Genomic DNA, 21,259 nt, shown 5'->3' on the forward strand with positions numbered 1-21,259 from the left:
GCCTCGCGCGACGCGGCGCCGGAAGTGAGTGAGCATTTCCGGTGGCCATCCCCGCGGCGCTGACACCTCCGAAGTGCGGCTGTCCCAGGGTCTTCCTGCCGTCATGAAGGACGTACCTGGCTTTCTGCAGCAGAGCCAGAGCTCCGGGCCCGGCCAGGCCGCCGTGTGGCACCGTCTGGAGGAGCTCTACACGAAGAAGTGAGCGCCCAGCCGAGGGGCCCCGGGCCCCAGTGCTGGGAGAGCGAGGGGGCTGCCGGGGAGGGACGGGACCTTGTGGACTGAGGGTGCCCAGACCCGTGTGGGGAGAGTGGGGGCAGGCTAGGCCGGGGAGGTGCGCCGAGGAGCCCGGGGCGGCAAGGCTGTGGAGGAAGACGGGGTGACAGCCCCCGAGGACTGAGGAGCAGAGCCATAGGCACAGTGTTGGGGCCTAGGGTTCCCTGCCTTCCTGACTCAGGGGCTGGGACTTGGGTTTCTGAACTCCCTTCCCCTGCTCTTATGAAAAGGGTTCAGGGTTTTGAAGGCTTTCCGCTCTTGATTCCAGTCAAACAAGCAAACACCGTTTCAGGGTCAGGCTGCCATCCGTTCCGAGTAACAGATCCTGGTGTCTTGCACTTGCCCCGTATAGTCGACGGCGTCCGTGCCGTTTCTCAGCGGTCTGCAGCGGATAAACCAGGAACAAGTGCAGTTTTAGTGTTTTCCCCTTTTGATTCTGCAAGTGGTTGCACTCTGCTTTCAGCCGCTTCTCCCCACTCCCGGTTCCTACTTGCCATTGCACTTCATCTTGGGCTTTGTGCCCCTAAGAAGAGCTCTGAGTTTGAGTTTTATAACGAGATGAGTTTTATGACAAATTCTCCGTTGCTCAGCACTAACCTCTTAAGTGACTGGAATAATTTGCTAGCATTGTTCCACAGGAGAGCACACTTGCTGTGATAACTTCCCTGTTAAGAACCCTAGCGTTGAGCATAATGCCTTTTACGTAGAAAATGAATACATGTTTGCATGATGTTCGGTGGCCTTCTGCTATTAGCGTTTTTGAGAGAAAATTCTGAGTGTTTGGCAAATAATTGCACTTTGTATTTTTCAAAGCTTTTTTTTTTCTTTTTTTCTTTTTTTTTTTGTGCATTCTTAAAAATTAGAGTTTGGTTTCGAATGTACTGTCGTGTTTCCAGAGGGTTTATTGATTTGCCCATTTGCTTTTTTAATTTTTTTAAGTTTATTTATTTTGAGAGAGAGAGAGAGAGAGAACACAAGCGGGGGAGGAACAGAGGGAGAAGGAAAGAGAGAGAATCCCAAGCAGGCTCTGCATTGTCAGCACAGAGCCCAATGTGATGCTTGAACTCACGAACCCTGAGATCATGACCTGAGCCGAAATCCAGAGTCGGATGCTGAATCAGCTGAGCCACCCAGGTGTCCTTCAGTTGCCCATTTAATCTTTCATTCATCCCATTTACAGGGGAGGAAACAATTTCACCTGAACTCCTTCCCTGAGGTGCTCAACTACTAAGTAGAAGAGCCAGGATTTCAGCTTATATATGTGTGATCCCAAATTCTTGTTTTCAGTCAAAGCTCACAATAACTCTTTGAGGTAATCTAAGATATTCTCCAGGGTGACATCACCTTTGAACAGCAGAACCAAGAGAGGAACTCAGGGTTAGTAGCATCTGTGTTAGCTGTCTTCCTGTTACAAATAGAAACCAGTTAATATGCGTTATGTGATAGGACCATCAAGGCTGAAGGTGTCTGTGACTGGATATTGGTTCGTAGGTCTTAAGAGCCTTATGTTTTTCAGGTTGTGGCATCAGCTGACACTTCAGGTGCTTGATTTTGTGCAGGACCCGTGCTTTGCCCAAGGAGATGGCCTCATTAAGGTAAATGATCTGCCATGCTAGGTCAGACTATATAAACTTGCTCAAGGACTTTTAAAAATAATAGGTGGGCTTTGTGGTAGTAACACACTATAACTATTCAGCAGTCACTGTACGTCGGGTAGTCTCGTAAGGACTTTGTACGTTTACTCGTTTATTCCTCGTGACAGCTTGGGAGATAATCCTACTTACTTGATGTAGAAGCTAACACTAAGGGATTGAGTAATTTGCCAGATATCACAGCTAACAAGTGGTAGAAGAGACTTCAAACACAGTCTCGCTTCTTCTGAAATCCCAGCTTAAAATGCCGTCTTATAGCATAGCACGCCCTGTATCTTACTGGGCCTTTGGAAACTTATTCAGAAATAGAAAGTTCAGAATCATTTGGGGGGTAGGGTAGGACGTAGTGGAAGATAACCGCAGGAATCTCACGGGTAACGGTTGATCGCACCTCTTCCTCCACTCCCACTGATTCTGCTTGCTTGCCCAGAGGCTTTCTCTTGGGTCGTGTGGAAGATCGAGCCCCTTTCCTGCTTCACTTGGAGGTGGGGAGGTTTGGGGGGATCCTCTGTAGTGTAGCACTTTTAGCATTTGACAACAGAAAAAGGAAAGAAAAATATTCTCTGCCCCAGCCTTCCCCACACTCCCTGACAAACCCCCACCAGTTGTTCACTGGTAGTTTCTTCCTCTTGGAAATCTTTCGCTGACATCTTTCTCTTTGATGCCTTTCTCTTGGATTCTGAAAGAATCCGAGATTTATGCCTGCATGGAAACGAAAAGGTAGTTCATGATAACTTGAGTTATTTGCCCTGGATACATTACTTTATATGTGTTTACAGTGAAGCTTACCACCTTCTGACTCCACGACTGGGGATCTAAAGATTTTCCTGTGTTTTATATCTGCCAATTGGACATTTTACTACTCAAAGGAACTTATATTCATCTGTAAACCTAAAGATTTTGCTGGGCATTCTGTCTTCTGGATTATGTGGAAAAAATGATAAATTAGAGCTATCTTACAATTTGTTTCCTAAGGTTCTATACCATAGCAATGGACATTCATGATTATTCCTCTCCAACCTTTGCTTTCTTGTCTTTAAATCACTTTCTAACCGGAGCAAAATATTTCCTCAACCCCATGGTAACGTAACACTTAGGTCAGCAGATTTGAGTTTACTATTTCAGTGGGCAAGTAAACCTTTAAAAATTGTTGGGACCCAGCCCAGCTAACTTTCAGAGAGATAGTATTCATGAATTTGCAGTCACCAGTAGTAATTTTGAGTTTCTTTTTTCTTTGGAGGGGTTTGTGGTTTAGGTAATTCCATAAATTAAAATGGGTATCAGAAAAGTAGAAAATACTCTCTTACTGGAGAAGATATCTTTAAAATAGTCCTCTGTAATGAAAAAGCCATTTTATTTAGATGGCTCTTTGCTGGGTGCCAGATTTAAATAACTCACTGGCTGCTTCAGGGACATTTCCCACCCACACACACATACCCCCCGCACCAGGTTTTATTGAGAAATAATTGGCATATTGCTCTTTATTATTAAGGTATACGACGTAATGATTTGGTATATGTTTATATGGAAAATAACCACAGTAAGTCTACTAAACATCCATCTCACACTTTTTTTTCTTGTGATGACATTTTTTAAGTTTATTTTGAGAGTGAGAGAGCACAAGCAAGGAAGGGGCAGAAAGAGGGAGAGAACCCCACGCAGGCTGCACGCTATCAGCACACAGCCTGACACGGGGTCGATTCCACAAACTGTGAGATCAAGACCTAAGCCAAAATCAAGAGTTAGATGCTCAACCTGCTGAGCCACCCAGGCACCCCATGTGATGGCTACTGTTATGATCTGCTTTTCTTAGTAACTTTCAAACGTACAACACAGTGTTGTTAACTATAGTTACAATACTATAAGTTATATCCCCAGGAATTCTCTTATAACTGGAAGTTTGTACCTTTTGACCACCTTCACACCCATTTCTTGCACCCCCCAACCCCCTGCCTCTGTCAACCACCAATCTGTTCTCTGTATCTATGAGGTCAGTTTTTTAATATTCCACTTAGAAGTGGGTCATACAGTATTTGTCTCTGTCTAATTTATTTCACTAAGCAAAACACCCTCCAGTTTCATTCATGTTGTCACAAATGGCAGGGTTTCCTTCTTTTTATGGCTGAATAATATTCCACAGTGTGTGGGCATATACCCACATTTTCTTTCACGGGGACATTTCCATCTTTCTGTCTTCATAACCCAGAGGAACGGTGGACTCTACTTATCCAAGTTGACCTCATCTTGAGGCTCCCTCTTCCCACTTTGCCCACATGGGGTGCTCCGTTTGCCCAGTTACCCAGCCATAGCACAGAAGTCATTTAGCTCCCCTTCCCTGTGACCAGCAAACCTCTCAGACCCTCTGTCCACCCTAACTGCCGTTGCCCCCTCACTCTGTTCCCCCCCTCCCCCCGCCTTCTCCCAGTCTTGTTATAAAGCAGAAGTGTGATCATGTGTTTCCACTGGTTCAGGTTTGACCTCAGGGCAAGGACAAGCCCCAGTGCCTTCCATTCTGTGTCCATCAGAGTGCTGCTAACACATGCGCAGTGTTTTCTTCAGTGCTTCTACACGTTTGTCCCTGCTGGAATGTTCTCCCAACTGCCTCCTCCCCCATACCAAATCTGTTCACCTCTCTAACTGCTCTTCCTTCCCTAAAACTCAGTTATCACCATTTCTGGAATAACTTTTGGAACCTCTCCTTTGGGTTGGTCCACCTGTGTGCTGTTTTTTTCCTCGCTTGTAAACTCACAATATTGCCAGTTCTTTGTTTACAAGTCTGCTCTCCTCAGCCAGAAATCCTTGAAAGCCTGTCTTTTATTTTACATATTCTGTGTCTGCAGTACCTGGCAAAAGGTCTGAGTAAGTGATCAAGTGTTTGCTGAATGGCTTGTAAATTTGGCAATATAGCCTAAAATCCTCTAAAATCTGAAAGTTAGTGAATCTTTTAAACAGATAGTTTGTTTTGCTTAGAGTACTTTGGAGAAAGAATATAGGAATTGGTCTTTATGAGATCCTTATAGGTCAGGTATCTAATTCCAAAAAAAAAAAGCACAGCTGTCTTCAGTAATCCATTCGTGATTAATAAGCCCAAATATGGGTCTCCTATCAACTCGCAAACATTTCTGCGATGGCTGCTATATGGTGGGCATTTTGGTTGTTTGATTTTGCAGAATGAAAGACATCCTGTAATTACTCTGCATGTTTTGGTTCCACAGCTTTATGAAAACTTCATCAGTGAATTTGAACACAGGTAAAATACTTTTGTCAGTTTTTGACTTTGAACATGGAAACATTGATACTACTGACACTCAAAAACTGGTGGTTTTTATTTCAGGGTGAATCCTTTGTCCCTGGTAGAAATCATTCTTCATGTAGTTAGACAGATGACTGGTGAGTCTGACTTTATTTCATAAAGGAGCAGATCCAAGTGGTAATTCAAATTATTTTGAAATGTAAGTTAATTGAACTTTTACATTTCAATAGAAAATACCAGATTCTAAGTTAGGTTTTTATTATATTTGTGGTCTAACCCTAAAGGTTATCCTACCTAAGTGTCCTCACTGGTAGGAACCAGTCTCTAAAGATACTATGTTGGTGGTTCTTCTGACATTGTTCTGCCTTTTCTAGATCCCAATGTGGCTCTTACTTTTCTGGAAAAGACTCGTGAAAAGGTAAATGTGAAGCCTGGGCCAAGACTTTTAGAATACGTGTGACTTACAGCTTGTGTCTGTGGTCGCTGTGCACACCTTTTAGAGACTACTGTGTCTCTAATCATGTCAGTTAAGCCAGTGCGCAGATGGCCGTGCTTTGTTAGTCCCCTGTCCACACTTCTCAGGTTCTTTTGTTTCTGACGTCTTTAGGTGAAAAGTAGCGATGAGGCAGTGATCCTGTGTAAAACTGCAATCGGAGCTCTAAAATTAAACATCGGGGACCTACAGGTTACAAAGGTAAGGTTGCCATAAGACATTCTCTTTGGTTTAAAGAGTTGTTTAAAGGGCACCAGGGTGGCTCAGTCGGTTGAGCGTCCGACTTGGGCTCAGGTCTCGTGGTTCGTGAGTCTGAGCCCCGCATCGGGCTGTCTGCTAAAAGCATGGAGCCTGCTTTGGATCCTCTGTCTCCCTCTCTTTCTGTCCCTGCTGTGCTCACCTTCTCTCAAAAATTAATAAACATTTAAAATAAATAAATAAAAAGTTGTTTGGGGCTATAGGAGAAAAGCCCCTTTTTTCCGTTTTAACTTTTAAAGTAACTTTAAATTCTAGAAAAGTTGCAAAAATAGCACAAAGAACTTTCCTCTACCCCTCCCTCACACTCCCATTGTGGACATTTCACTTCTTTGCCCTATTACTCTGTGTGTGTAGTTTTTGGTTTTCACAACTATTGAGGGTAACTTGCTGGTACGAGGCCTGTTCCCCTTGAAAGAGCACTGTCCTGGGTGAGCACAGCCGTCAGCAGGACGCATCCAGACAGCCTCAGACTGTCCACGGCACCCAGGTTCTCACTCTCCGGGTGTCGGCCCACTTACCATGACGGGTCATATCGTACGCTGCTCCTCCACCCTCTCTGCCTCCTCATCGTTGTTAAGTTTCCCGTCTCTTTTTTTTTTTTTTTTTTTTTTTAATTTTTTTTAACGTTTATTTATTTTTGAGACAGAGAGAGACAGAGCATGAACGGGGGAGGGTCAGAGAGAGGGAGACACAGAATCTGAAACAGGCTCCAGGCTCTGAGCTGTCAGCACAGAGCCCAACGCGGGGCTCGAACTCACGGACCGCGAGATCATGACCTGAGCCGAAGTCGGCCGCCCAACCGACTGAGCCACCCAGGCACCCCACCCGTCTCTTTTTTATTTTAATTTTAGTGCAATTTGGGAGACAGATGTGATAGGAGTGGCAGTAAGACCAACTTATGTGGTCAGTCCTCTTTGTTGAACCAGAGACTACATGTGTTTATTTTGGTCTTGGTTTGGGGTTTTTTGGTAACCATAATATTAAAGAAAATATCAGGGTAAGTGTTAATGTTCTCATTGCCCTAAAATAATACTACTTATTGTTTCTTTTTTTTTTTTTTAATTTTTTTTTCAATGTTTATTTATTATTGAGAGACAGAGAGTGAGCAGGGGAGGGGCAGAGAGAGAGGGAGACACAGAATCTGAAGCAGGTTCCAGGCTCTGAGCTGTCAGCACAGAGCCTGATGTGGGGCTCGAACCCACGAGCCGCAAGATCGTGACCTGAGCCGAAGTCAGAGGCTTAACTGACTGAGCCACCCAGGTGTCCCTGTACTTACTGTTTCTTATTCCTGCCCAGTCCTAGCCTGCATTCATACTTACTACATTTTGCTTTGAAATATTTAAGGCGTGTTGAAATCCATAAAGTACTATAAAGAATGCTGTCGTGGGCATCCACGTGCCCTGCCCAGCCAGGGAGTGAAGCAACCTAGGAATGGAGCTGCTGGGCCCCCGTGCACGCTCCTGCACCAGCAGTGCTCCCGCACACGTGCTTGGTGTTACTCGTACTTGTGTGTTTCCTGATGCTCACTAGATGGGCACGTGCAGGTCTAAGTGATGTGTAGTATTGTTTTCAGTTGGTGGCTCAGTGTGAGGTTTGAGTCATCGTGTCGGTGCCTGGGACCAATTCGTTTTTACTGTTTGGTATCTCACTGTGTAACTGTCTCATAGCCTGCATATCCAGTCTCCTTCCTATGGAAGGGATTCAAGGTTCTCTTTTCTACTGCGAATAGTGATGTTAATTATCAGCATTTCTATGCCTGGTTCCTTGTGTACATGGGCAGAATCTCACCGGGACATATGCCTGGAGTTGAGGCTACAGGTGTAAGGTGTATACCCTCCACTTTTACTAGATGTTGCCAAACTTTTCTCCAAGATAGCTCGCACTCCCCTAGCACCGTACGAGCACTTGCAGAGCTCCGTATCTTCGACACTTGGTATTTTCAGACCACTTAATTCTTGGCGATCTGATGGAGGTGAAATGCCATCTCATTGGGGGTTTAATTTGCATTTCTTGATTGCTGGTAGTTTGTTGACCACTCCATTCATGTCTCCACTTCTGTAAATTGCCATTAACATCTTTTCTTTTGCTCATTTTTTCTGTGTTGCTTGCCACTTGTTGTTTTGTAAGAGTTCTTTATATAGCTGTGGTCCTGTGCCCTCGTGGGTTTCGTGTGCAGTAAATATCTTTTCCCAGTCTATAGCTTGTCTTTGTTCTTTTTTCTGTGTTTTAGGTGAACTGAAGTTTTCCATTTTAATGTACTCAAATCTATCGATCTTTGTGGCTTATGCTTTTCATCTCGTCATACATTTCTTTAAAAATGTCTTAAGTTACAAAGAAAGGTGATCTTGTTTCCTGCACGTAGGAGACAATTGAAGACGTTGAAGAGATGCTCAACAACCTCCCTGGCGTGACATCAGTTCACAGTCGTTTCTACGATCTCTCTAGTAAATACTATCAAACAATCGGAAACCACGCATCCTACTACAAAGATGCTCTGCGGTTTCTAGGCTGTGTCGACATCAAGGATCTTCCAGGTAACATGGGGCCGTTAGAGTCCGTGTCGTGGGAGCTCACTCTCGGGGCGTGGTAGCAGGCCTCAGAAATTCCTCCAGTGTATCTGTCCCTTGTTGAGGAAAGCCCACGTGGTGATAGGCTGGAAAGAGCCATGAGAGCGTTAGTTTTTACAGGTGTCTGCCTTCAGCGTTGAGTTGAGATGAGCCTGCACCCTATAGCCCTTCACCGTCCCTTCCCCAGTCTTCCCAGCTCTCTGAGTCAGAGGCCTTGGTGAGAAGCGCAGCAATGCAAGTCCCTCGACCCCTACAGCACGAAGGGTGCGCCGCCACCCTGTACCTGAGAGTCGTGTTCCAAAAACCGCACAAGACCCAGGGGAATAACTTACTTACGAAAATCACTTGCAAAGCAAAATGAACAATGAGTTTTGGGGAAAGTGCGAGGAGTATGTGTTTAAAGAAGAAATTTGAGCCTCTTGGGTGTTTCTCACAGTACACCATTGAAGCTGTGGAGACCAGCGACGCCTAAAGATGTTAGTGCAGTTTGTAGATGCAGTTCCTGCAGCTCAAGAAAAATATATTGGAAAGCACAGCTAATGTGGTCAAGAGAATAGGGAGTTGTTGTATGGGAAAGGAAGATTGTAGTCTGAAAAGAGGCTGAATGAGGGGACTTTAAGATAAATGAGAGGTATCACTTCCATAGGAAACAAGAGGTATAAGGAACCTGCTACTCCAGGAAGTAGATGAGCTGAAAATGTAAATCGATTCACTTATTTAGGTAGAAATAAGTGAATGAATGTCTTTCCCACAAAACCTGTGTATGTGGTTCCAGGTATAACTTGAGTTGATATGGTACTTTAAAAGAGACGACTAACGTTAAGGCTTTGTGATATAACCATTACAGGGAATGGTTTCTTTACTTTTTTATGAGAGTTTTAAAGCCAAACAGGACTGATTCTTGTAACTGGGGTGTCACTGGAGATGTGTTGTTGCCGTAGTGTCTGAGCAGCAGGAGAGAGCTTTCACGCTGGGACTAGCAGGACTTCTTGGCGAGGGAGTTTTTAACTTTGGAGAACTCGTAAGTGGACCCTGGTCACAGATTTCTTAACAAGGGGGAGACTGATTTCTTTGCCAGCTAACTGTCTCGTCCTCACAGCTCATGCACCCCGTGCTGGAATCACTGAGGAACACCGACCGCCAGTGGCTGATTGACACCCTTTATGCCTTTAACAGTGGCAACGTAGAGAGATTCCAGACCCTGAAGACCTCCTGGGGCCAGCAGGTCAGCCATGGGAAGGACGGCTGAGCACTCCTACATGCTCCTGGCTCTCCTTCCTTGTGTCTGTTTATCTAACAGATGTTGACTTGCACCTTCTACACGCCAGCCGCTGGGGAGACAGGAGACTAAGACGAGCCAGTCTTGCTCTCATAGAGCAGATGGTTAAGTGGCTAATTAGAGTAGTAACTCAGCTACTCTGATAGAATAGCGGAGTGTCATCTGGGTGAAAGGGCTATCACAGAGGACTGCCCCAAAGAAGCCACGCTCTGTGTCTGACCTTAGGTGTGAGTGGAATTTAGCCAAGGGAAGAATATGAGAAGAGTATATTCAGCAGAGGAAAAGGAAGCTTTTAGCATGTTGCTGAATTGCAGTAGGGTATGTGAGGCTCAAGTGAGTGAATGATGAGAGTCGGGGAGAACCCAGGGTGAGGGAAGGCAGGACGGTCTGTGCAGGGCAGAAGCAGTTGATGTGAGGAAGGGGTCAGTGCAGGGGATGGCGGGGCAGTCAATGCAGAGGGAAAGAGGTAGCAGGGGAGAGGGTGCCGGGCAAGGAGTGGAGCCTCTGGGAGGTGTGAATTAGGGAGGAGAGGTGTTTAACAAGGACCTGAGCTTTAATAGTAAGTTTGTTCTTTTTTTTTTTTTTTTTTTTTTTTTTTTTTAATTTTTTTTTCAACATTTTTTATTTTTATTTTTGGGACAGAGAGAGACAGAGCATGAACGGGGGAGGGGCAGAGAGAGAGGGAGACACAGAATCGGAAACAGGCTCCAGGCTCCGAGCCATCAGCCCAGAGCCTGACGCGGGGCTCGAACTCACGGACCGCGAGATCGTGACCTGGCTGAAGTCGGACGCTCAACCGACTGCGCCACCCAGGCGCCCCAGTTTGTTCTTTTTCAAGTGAAACTGTGAGAAGCAAAATTACTAAAATGTTCATAGTGATAGGGATCATGGTTGTATTACTGTTTCGTACTTTTCTAAAGCTTCAGTTTTCTCAAAGTTCAAAATAAACTTGTAGAATTCACATAACAGAGCCGAGTAGATACAAACGGACTGTGAAGAGGCAGAAAGCAAGTCCAGTCGATCCTAACTGTAGTAGTCTGTATTTTGATCTCTGAAAGAAATTGGAAAGAAAGATGGCTAGCCGTAGAAAGTTAAGAAAACTAGAGCCGTGTGCCTGCGGCACCTGTCTAGGCAGCAAGAGCCCATCTGGGGTGAGTGGGCTCTTTCTGAAGAGCCTGACCTGTCCAGTTCCCTGCTGGCTCTGCCTGTGTTGGGGTGTGAGTTCCTAAATGTTTGAATCCGGTAACCCCTTCTCCTTTCTTGTCTCTGTGCTCAGCAGTGACCTGTGACCTACCTGTAGGGTGACTACAGGTCACGCAGAGGGCATGGTTCTCGTGATAAGGCCGGTTTTCATTATAAATTAATAACCTGCTCTTTCAGTTCAGAACAAGCCCCTGGAGCGTAAGGAGTGTGTTCCTCAGAGGCTCCCCTTACACAGAGCTGACGCAGCAGGCAGTACACTTGGACCTGCTCAGGCACAGGATGGGTCCTTCCCTGCCTTTCTTTGTGCCAAGTCACCTGGTGTCTGTAAACCAGGTGCCCCCTGGTGTCTGTAAACCTCGTAAATGCCTTGTGTGGGAGCATGACATTTCCGGGGTGCACCTTCTAATGGTTTCCTAAGAAAAGTGAGCCTCCGTGATCTTCAGCGTAAGGTGTTTGGACCTGCAAAGATTCCTTTTGTTCGCTCTGTTGTAGAATTTCAAAGCCCAGGTTGGGTAACTGATGCTTTCTGCTTTACAGCCTGACTTGGCTGCCAATGAAGCCCAGCTTCTGAGGAAAATTCAGCTGTTGTGCCTCATGGAGGTAAGCAGGCACCCAGGAACCGCTCGCTGTGTGAACGACTGCCGTAAGCTAAGTGTGGAAAGCGTGTTCTTAATGAGATACACGACTAACATAAAGGAAGAGTTTAGTGTTCACTAATAAGATCTAGGTTTTCAGAGCAAGTATTGACAAAAACGTTCCTATCAGTCAGTTCTCTGACAATTTCTATTTGGAAAAGTAGTTAACAAGCAAAAATTTTTTTTCAGATGACTTTCACACGACCTGCCAATCACAGACAACTCACTTTTGAAGAAATTGCCAAAAGTGCTAAAATCACCGTGAACGAGGTACAGGTTGTTGGACTCAGGATGGTCCAGTGGTACAGCTGCTACCTGGGCGGGTCAGGGCTCCTGTGAGCACGGCTCCCTAGACTCCAGACCACAAAAGACAGTGTCTTGTTCCCCCATATTTCAGGGCCGGCTGGGGTGTACTTGCAGGCCTCGGGGTGTCTTACACGAGCCCCTCTCTGCACAGGTGGAGTTGCTGGTGATGAAGGCGCTCTCAGTGGGGCTGGTGAAAGGCAGTATTGATGAAGTGGATAAGCGGGTTCACATGACCTGGGTGCAGCCCCGCGTGTTGGATTTGCAACAGGTAATGTGATTGGAATACCTAGTTCACCTTTGTGGGTGTTTTGGATTGTGTCTGTGCTGTCTTAGTTTCGCTTGGATGGCAGCCATTTAGGAAGAAAGCGGTATTGACAAAGGGATTTCAGAGAATATCTTACTGCTGTAGGGACTGAGGGTTTTTCAAAGAACCCAATTTAGTGCAAGCCTGGGGTTTGAACCCTGCACTTAAAAGCTTATCATAATAACAGGGCTGGTTGTGCTGATGCTGCCTTTTAATCTTCACATTGGTGCTCTGATCAAATGCGTTCCTAGTTCTGTGGTTTGAGCTCAGATCCATCTTGTTCGTATTTGCTTTAAATTTAATCCTGTGGATTTCCTCTATTCTTGCCTGTTTTCTTTCATGCAAGTTTTTTTTAATGTCCTGGTGATAAGAATTGACTGGGATAATCCCGTCTCACGTAGCCCACTCCCCCAGCTCCGATGCCCTGTTTATTAGTGCCGCCCTAAAGAATTGGCTGGAAACGTACAGCTGCCCCGTCAGGTGCTGTGACTCCCAAGTGTCCTAACACCGTGTGGTCCTGGTTTGCCTCAGATCGCGGGCATGAAGGACCGCCTGGAGTTCTGGTGCACCGACGTCAGGAGCATGGAGATGCTGGTAGAGCACCAGGCCCACGACATCCTCACCTAGCGCCCCCACCTGGCCCGTGGGTGGCAGCTGAGGCCATCTGCATTTAAAGGGGGTGGGGGTGGGGTTGTGTTTGTGGAATGGGAACTGTTCTTCCTGCTGTGAGAACAGGACTGTCACCGATGGGGTGCGTGGCCACAGATAGAAGCCTCCTTTGTGGAGGTCTCCTGTAGCCCGCAGTGGGGAGGGGTCACCAGTCTCTGGTGACCAGGCAGGCGCGAGCGTGCACGTGCCCCGAGGAGCGAGAAGGCGCCACCCTGAGTGCGTGGGGACACCACTCAGAAGTTCGTCTCCATCCCATCCACCTGTGTGAATATCTCTGGTGTCGTTTGAGAATGTTCCTGTAATAAACGCACTTGTTTTGTCCTTTTTGTGGTTCTCGTTTCCTCGGTCTTAGCTTTGATGTCAAGCCTGGGCCTGGAGAGATTAAAACACGGGAGATGGGAGATAGGGCTCGGTGGGGAGTGGGCCTCGGCCCCCCACTCCTGCCCCGGGCAAGGGGCGTCTCTGCACACACAGGGCACAGGGCAGAGCCAGGCGCAGAGGGTCGTGGGCCCCGTGGCCAAGAGAGCAAGTCCTGTCTGCTGTGGCTCAGACATGGTGTTCACCCGATGCCCACCCAGCCAGCCCTCAGCCCCGTGCTGAGTGTGCGGGGGGCGGGGGTGCTCGTACACAAAGAAGAATCACCAGTGACCACCAGGTGAAGGGAAGGGTTTAATGCGATCTTTCATCCTGTGCCTGGAGCTGGAACCACAGAGCCTTCATGCTGCCGAGCTTCTCTTGTAGCTCTCCAGGTGGTGTAAGACCCAGCCTGCAGGAATCAGGAAGCTGAGGAACATCACCGAGAGCCCAATGGCTTGCTCCTGGGTGAGGGAAGCACGGGTGAGTGCACTGGGTCGTTCCCAGGTCGTAGAGGAAGGCTGTTACCTGCCCCTCTGTGCCCGGGTCCTAACCAGAGCAGCAGGTCCAGAGTTACAGGCATCCTGCCCCGCCCCCTCTGCTCTGGTGGGACCCTTGGCCCAGCCCCAGACTTCCTGTGCGTCAGATGGAAAAAGCCTGCGGGGTGCCAGCAGTGACCACTGTAGTCATCAGTTTGGACAGCTGCTGCGGAGACCAGGCTAGCAGCCCTGGGCTCCAGTCTCTGTGGAGCAGGACCTCTCATCTTAGCCCCCTTCCCCCCCACCAAGAGCCTGCCTGGCCAGGCCATGTGTCCCTCGACCTTGAACTTCTGACCTTGCGTGACAAGCACCCTCACGTCTAGTTACCAGGAGACAAGAGCATGTCTGGTGCTGTGCAGGATGGAAGAGGTTCGGGTTGTGTAAACAACGGCAGGGCCCTTTTCCCTAAATGGTGGTCCTGCTCAGAAGCCTGGATGGAGGAGAGGGGACCCCTTGCGCTCTGTGTGCAGGTGTGTGCACGCACACCTGGAGCCAGGTTCTGGAGAACCAGCCACGTGTCCCCTTCACTTGGTTTCCTCCGGAAGGAGAGCCTGGGCCCGGTCATCGCTCCCTGTTCCTAAAACAGAGTCAGATGCCAGGCTGGACTCTTCCTCTTGGCTTCACCTCCCAGCAGCCTCAGCGACGCTAGCCCAGAGCTGGGCCCTTAGGCTACACCCACGGTCTGACCTTGGGCAGATGACCTTCTAGACCTTGGTTTATTGACGCTGAAAACAGGTCTTTGTCTGCTCTCCTGCAGCCCCAGGGTGACTGGGGTGCATGTTTCCCCTGTGTGCTTCCTGACCCTCCAGGCAGCCCACTCTTCCCCTTCAGTAGTGGTGAAGCCAGAGTAGACACTGAGCGCCCTTCAAGCTCAGCGGTTAGCACCCCTCATTTGACAGGAGGCGAGTCGGGGCCTGAGAACAAACCCTCCCCTAACTAACTCCGCTGACTGCTTTGGGAGCCTGGCCTTCAGGTAGTGACCACAAGGACCCTTCCTGGAGTGAGGACACTGTCCCGGACACAGACTGAGTTCTAGCATCAGGATCACCTCCAGAAGCTGCACCCCTGAGAGGACATTCCCCCTCTCCTCTACCAGCCTGGCCTTCTGTGCCCTGCCCCCAAACCTATCTCATCTTCACAACAGCGCAGGACTGCCCACTCCACCTGCTCGGGTCAGCCCCCCGGCTGCCCTGGAGGTTCTTACCATGGGAGAAGTGGGTGTTCTGGCTGGCTTGGCGGAGACGTGTGCCTTGGGAAGCACCCAGCCGCTCCGGGGGGCTGGCAGCAGCCTGCTGGCGGAGGCTAACCTCAGCATGGCCGTTGAGCCGAGCTCCTCGTGTCCAGCAAAGTTCTGCACGTCTGCTCGGCGTGTCCTCTGCTCACTTGGGTGTTGGGGCTTTTTATAGCTCCGGGGGAGGGGGCAGGGAGCACTGCAGCTGTCCGCTCCCGTCGTGGTGCTTTGGCAGAAAGCACGCCCGCTCAGAAGTGGGGAGAGCCAGCGCGCAGACCGGCAGCTGCCGGCACTGCCCCCGCCGTGGCCCCCGAGGTCTTCGGGCCCTGTGTAGCGCAGGCAGACATCACCTGGAGAAGGCCTTCATTCCTCTGAGAAAGGCGCTCGGAGAAGCAGGGCCAGGGAAGTCAGGGAATTTGGGAGCGCAAGAATGGAAAAGTGACATCATTTCAGAGTGAGCCTTAAATATCTGGGGTGTCAGCTGGCAGGACGGTGCATAGAGCTATTTTTAAGTTCTCTTAACTTGGGAGTTCCCGGCGGAGCTGCCCAGCCTCCTCGTCCGTGACCGATGCAGCCCCACTCCACCTGCGCGCGGCACTGGTGGGTCAGAGCAGCCTGGCTGCTGATTTCAGTGGCGTTGTCACTAATGCTGACAGCTTTGTTCCGAGACTAGACAGTCACCATTGCACCATCATTGCACTAGTCATGGCACACGGTAGATCAGCAGATACTTTGTGCACGCCAGTTCGGGGACGGGGAGGTGGCGTGGGGGCGGGGGGTGGGCAACACTCAGGCCCTTGCCTCCTGGCCCACATGCAGGTAAAGGCTCCCAGGGCCAAATGTCCTGGGTCCGCGCTGCCCACCAACCCTGGGGTAGTGGGCCTGTAACCCACCCACAAGCCCTGTGTGAGCTCAGAGCCTCCCTGCCTCTCTTCCCTTCTACAGAGAATGGGTCACTTGTTTCTTCCCACAGCAAACATCTCCTGGCAAATCTGTTCTACTGAGAGATTGTTTCACACCTTCTCTCTGTACAAACCCCCCCCCCCTCACTGGAGACCCTGCTGCTGATTCCGAGAGAACAGAAGTGACCAGATACGACCCGCTGCTCAACCCCACTTCCCATCGCCCAGGAGTGCCGTGGCCCTGAGCCCCAGGGGGTCACATGCCAAGGTCAAGTCCCCAGCGGCCTCTCCAGCCCTTCTCTCCTAGGTTGCTGGATGCTGAGCCTCTGCTCTTCCTTCCACCTTGTCCGGATCTTGCGTGACCCCTGACAGCCCCAGGACTTTCGCTGTCTCTCCACCCACCTTCACGCCTCATCTGGCCTTGTACCCTGGCGGCTTATCAGTCACCATATTTAGGATGTACCGACGCCAACCCTTACCCCCTCTTTGGTGGGGTTCCTGAGGCTCTGCAGTGAGTCCCCCACCCTGTCCCTTCCCAGCTGCTCAGCCCAAATGTCTGAGACCACCCTTGTTTCCCTCGGGTGCTCACGCTCCACACCAGGTCACCAACATCACCACACCCCACCCTCCCCCTGTACAACCTTGAATGTGTCCTCTGAGACTGTCCCACGCAGTGGCCAGGACAGCCCTTCGGGAACAACCAGGGCCTGCCACTGCCACTGCTCAGCGCCCCCGCCCCCCAGAGACTCCACCTACTTCCTTCTCATGGCCTCCAAGGCCTAAAGGGTCTGACCACTGCCTGCCTGGTCCCAGCCACACCTCACTCCCACCCACACTGGTGCCTCAGCCTCACGTTTCCAAATTAGTCAGGCCCTGTTCAAACGACCTCTCCTCAGACACATCTTATTGGTTGGTGGTCTGCTTATGTAGCTGGAATACAAGCCCGATAAGGGCAAGGACTTTGTTGGGCTCATCACAGAACTGTTGGGGCCTGGCAGATTTTCAGTCAATGTTGGAAGGATAGGTTGGGGTGTGGAAAGGAGGGATGGGAGCGGGGCCTGGATGGATGGGGTCGGGAGGACAGGTGTAGTTCTCACGTCACAGCCGGCATCGGCTTGGATTGAGAGGGGAAACTGCAGGGCTTTACTCTACTGTCAGCAGGACCTTGATTACTGTGGACGGCAGTAAAGGTCACAGCCCAGACCTGATCAGTGTGGGCACAGGCCAGTCGCCGACAAGCAGCAGGCCATCTGACCACATCGGTCCCTCAGCCCCCAGACTCGGCTGCGGTCACCGTCCCCACCAGGTATGATCACACCCCAATCCGTTTGTCTACACACGGTGGGTTGATGATCTGAATACATCGCATGAGGATCCTAGTTTCGCTTTTGTCCTTCCCCGGAAACCACCCTCGTTCCAACCGTGGGGCTCTTTTCTGGGCGCCCCACCCCGCCTCCCACTGTCTCCCTGTGCCTTGGTTTCCAGTGAGGAGCCAAGTCCCTGGAGGCTGGAGGCGGGCGTGTGTCCTGAATGTTATCTCCAGCAGCTGGGTCCCGATGTCAGCCTTAGGCCGTGGGGGGCTCTGCCCCTCCTCTAGAGTAATCCCTTCCACCTAAACCTTTAATTATAGGTCCAGTCAGGAATAAGGCTGCGGGTCAGATGATCAATCATCCAGCCTACGGGGTTTCTTTTTTCACAGAAAAGACCTGCTGTCCCCAACCATCCAGGCGTGGTTGTAAGGAAGGCCTTCTCCGTCCTTCCCAGCTCAGGAGGCAGGGGTGTAACGGCGGTGGCGGGGGGGGGGGGGGGGGGGGCGGGGGGGGGGCGTGTGCTACTGTGCTGCAGGACGGCAGCCCAGCACCAGATGAGAAAGGCCCTGGTGAGGGCTGGGACAGGGGAGCTGGGGCTGCCCTCCAAGGGAGAGAGATGTCCTCAAACTTTCATGCTACACCAGCTTTCGCCTTCAGCTCCTTTCCATCCATACCCTCCATGCCTAACCTTCCCAGCCTTTCCGAGCACAAACCTGTCTCCCTCACTTCTGTGTTCACGCAGCTTCCAGGGATTCCACCACCTGTAGCGGTGGGCTTCAGGCCTCAACCTTACTGGGTTTTTAGTCCCAAGAACCACCTGTTCAAAACAAACCCTGCACAGATCCCTGCCGCCCCGACCCCACACAGATGCTACCAGAGGTGGGGAGCCTGGCATGGCCTCTGCCTTCATTGCTCTGGGGCCACAGTGCTTCTGCAGAGCACTGCCCTGTGTCCTGGGCTGCCTTCTTCCACCTGGAAGGAAATGAGACAACCCATGGAGAAGGGCGTGGTGGCCAAGTGGGGGGTCGTACTGAACAACAAAGTAAAAGGCTCTGAGGGCTGGAGGGTTGGATGAATCCCCTGTAACAGCAGGAGAAACCATGGCTTGAAGAGGGAGCGGGCCCAGGGTTCAGGACAAGCCAGGCCTGTCCCTGGCCTGTCCTGGACAGAAGTAGCATCAGGAAGAGCTCCCGAAGGCAACACAGAAGTACCTCTGTCTCCCGAATCCTCAGCCTCGTGTCCTTCATCCAGCCACATCCAGCATGTACTTATCTCTGCCCTCCACCTGTCCCTGCTGCCCTGGGGACACCCATGCACACCCTCCCTCTCAAAGCTGCCAGGCCACCTGCAAGGTCTGGGGTAGACACTGTGGGCACATGGCACCACCCTGTGTCCATACTCGGAACCACAGCAGCTGCTGGAGAAACCAGAGAGGCACTGACAGCGAGACAAAGGTTCTTAGCCTCAGGGACCCAGAAAAAAATGCACATGCACGCAAACATTTGCATATTGTTTTTCTTGCATTGGAAATCTATTTCATCACATAAAACAGTGGTTCTCAAAGTAAGGTCCCTGGACCAGCAGCATCAGCATCACCTGGGAACTTGTTAGAAATTCTAGGGGCACCTGGGTGGCTCAGTTGGTTGAGCGTCCGACTTCGGCTCAGGTCATGATCTCACGATTCATGGGTTCAGGCCCCCTGTCAGACTCTGTGCTGACAGCTCAGAGCCTGGAGCCTGCTTCCGATTCGGTGTCCCCCTCTCTCTCTCTGCCTCTTCCCCACTTGCTCTCTCTCTCTCTGTGTGTCTCTTTCAAAAATAAACATAAAAAAAAAAATTCTGTGATGGTCCCAGTGGCCTGTTACAATAATCTTCCCAGGAAATTCTGATGCACAGACAAGTTTGAGAACCATTTTATGTTATATAAACACTGGACGCTTCATGCTATTCATTCGAAACTAAATGTACACCCCGCTGCCTGAGAGGGCTCAGTGGGGTAAGCATTCGACTTCAGCTCAGGTCATGATCTCACAGTCCGTGAGTTCCAGCCCCGCGTCGGGCTCTGTGCTGACAGCTCCGGGCCTGGAGCCTGCTTCAGATTCTGTGTCTCCCTCTCTCTCTGCCCCTCCCCTGCTCGTGCTCTGTCTCTCAAAAATAAATAAACATTAAAGATTTTTTTAAATAAATCTCACCCAGGCTGCAAAACTCAGCCCTTTCCTTTTATCTACAAAAACACACTTCCACTAAGTAAGTAGAACAGGATTTGCTGAAAACTTGTAGTTCAGGGGTAGAGAATCTTGCGGGGGGGGGGGGGGGCAGCTGCCTCTTCCTACATCCCACTCTTGCACTCACTCCCCGGAAGCTCAGCTCTCAGGCCCACCCAATGCGGGATACACCCACAGAGACACTGGTGCTCAGCAGTGAGCAGCTCACACCCCCACAGTCCTTGGTGTGATCGCTCATTTTATGTGTCAGCTCAAGTGGGCCATGACACCCAGATACCTGGTCCAACATTATTCTGGATGTCCCTGTGAAGGTGATTTTTGGGCGAGATTAACATTTAAATGGGTGGACTTTACGTAAAGCAGATTACTCTCGGTGGTGTGGGTGGGCCTCATCCAATCAATTTAAGGCCATAACAACAAAAACTGACCTTCCCAAGCAAGAAGGAACTGCCAGCAGATGGCCTTTGGACTCAAACTGCCAGCCCACCCTGCACCGTTTGGACTTACCAAGTCTCCACAATCACAGGAGCCAATTTCTTAAAGTAAATCCTCCCCACCCCATCTCTCCTCCTACACACACACAAACCCTGTTGGTCCTGATTCTCAGGTAGAACCCTGACTAACACAGTCAGCAAAACTGTGCCAGAAGAGAAGCCCTTTAGGTGTTTTGTCCTTTCACCTTTGGCAGTGAAAATAAAATTTTATTACACTTTCTTTTCTCTAATGCGCACCATATTAAGTGATGCCTAATGCAGCCCAGACACGTCATTGATGATAACAGCAGGAACATTTCATTCCATCGTTACCTGACATGTAAGTTTCTCTTGCCGTGTAACGAATCGTCGCCAACCTGGCAGCTCAGGACAGGGCGCTCACTGTCTCCGTGTTTGCGGGGCCAGCTGTCCAGGTGTGGGTTGCTGGTCCTTCGCGCAGGTCTCACCAGCTGACATCAAGGGGTCACAGGGCCACGATTCCCGTCTGAGGCTCAGGGTCCTCCGCCGGGGTCACTGCTTGTTGGCAGGATCCAGATCCTTGCGGGGGTAGGGCTGAGGTCCTGACTGCTGGAGACTGTCCTCACCACCTAGAGGCCTCCCTCAGATCCTTGCCACATGACTCCCTCTGTAAGTACTTCACAACATCCTGTTTGCTACTTCAAGGTCAGCAAGAGAATCTCTCATTTCAAAATTTTCTGGCATTTTATTTATTTTTTAAAAATATTTATTTACTTTTGAGAAAGAGAGAACAAGTGGATGAGAGGCAGAGAGAGAGAGAGAGAGAGAGAGAGAGAGAGAGAGGGAGATTGAGTCCCAAGCAGGCTCCACACTGTCAGCACAGAGCGCAAGCGGGGCTCAAACTCAAGAACCGCGAGATCATGACCTGGGCCGAAATCAAGAGTCAGATGCTTACCTGGCTGAGCCACCCAGGAACCCCTCAAATTGTTCTGGTATTTTAAAAGTAATTTTTTAAGAACAGTTTTAGATTTACAGAAAAATTCTGAAGATAGTACAGAGTCCCCATATAACCCACATCCAAGTCCCCCTATTATTAACATCTTAAATGATGGTTACTTTTATGTCTCAACTTGAATGAGCAGTACAGTGACCAGACATTCAATCAAAGGTTTTTCCAAATGTGTCTCTGAGGGTGTTTCTAGATGAGATTGACATGTGAATCAGTGGACTGAATGAAGCTAACTCTTCCCAGTGTGGGTGGGCCTCATTCAATCAGTTGAAGCCTTGTTTTGCTGTTTGTTTTATTTTTTGAGAGACAGAGAGAGAGAGCTCGAGCAGGTGAGCAGCGGAAGAAG

General features: G+C 49.7%; 1 protein-coding gene and 1 long non-coding RNA gene across 3 annotated transcripts; one reads left to right on the forward strand and one right to left on the reverse strand.

Annotated features, from left to right (window-relative positions):
* The first annotated feature begins 24 nt into the window (after window positions 1-24).
* PSMD13 (proteasome 26S subunit, non-ATPase 13) lies at window positions 25-13,213 on the forward strand. 2 transcript variants are annotated; one of them, XM_019437600.2, is made up of 13 exons: window positions 25-198; window positions 1,790-1,868; window positions 5,096-5,175; window positions 5,260-5,315; window positions 5,553-5,596; window positions 5,786-5,872; window positions 8,292-8,463; window positions 9,438-9,517; window positions 9,596-9,721; window positions 11,516-11,578; window positions 11,803-11,883; window positions 12,071-12,187; window positions 12,755-13,213. In XM_019437600.2, exons 1-13 carry the CDS (start codon window positions 104-106, stop codon window positions 12,848-12,850), a joined length of 1,176 nt encoding a protein of 391 aa, XP_019293145.1. In that variant the 5' UTR covers window positions 25-103; the 3' UTR covers window positions 12,851-13,213. The 2 variants fall into 2 exon arrangements, with proteins under 2 accessions (XP_019293145.1, XP_019293146.1); XM_019437601.2 differs by having other exon boundaries at window positions 26-198; window positions 5,141-5,175.
* A 335-nt stretch (window positions 13,214-13,548) lies between these two features.
* LOC109259798 (uncharacterized) lies at window positions 13,549-16,393 on the reverse strand. The gene is made up of 2 exons (XR_002076766.2): window positions 14,990-16,393; window positions 13,549-13,710 (listed from the first exon to the last, which is right to left on the reverse strand). It is a non-coding gene; the product is annotated as an uncharacterized LOC109259798 (long non-coding RNA).
* Window positions 16,394-21,259: the final 4,866 nt, after the last annotated feature.

Source organism: Panthera pardus, unplaced genomic scaffold (genome assembly GCF_024362965.1).
Source record: "Panthera pardus isolate Hobbes unplaced genomic scaffold, ASM2436296v1 HiC_scaffold_12, whole genome shotgun sequence".
Classification (NCBI taxonomy): Eukaryota; Metazoa; Chordata; class Mammalia; order Carnivora; family Felidae; genus Panthera; species Panthera pardus.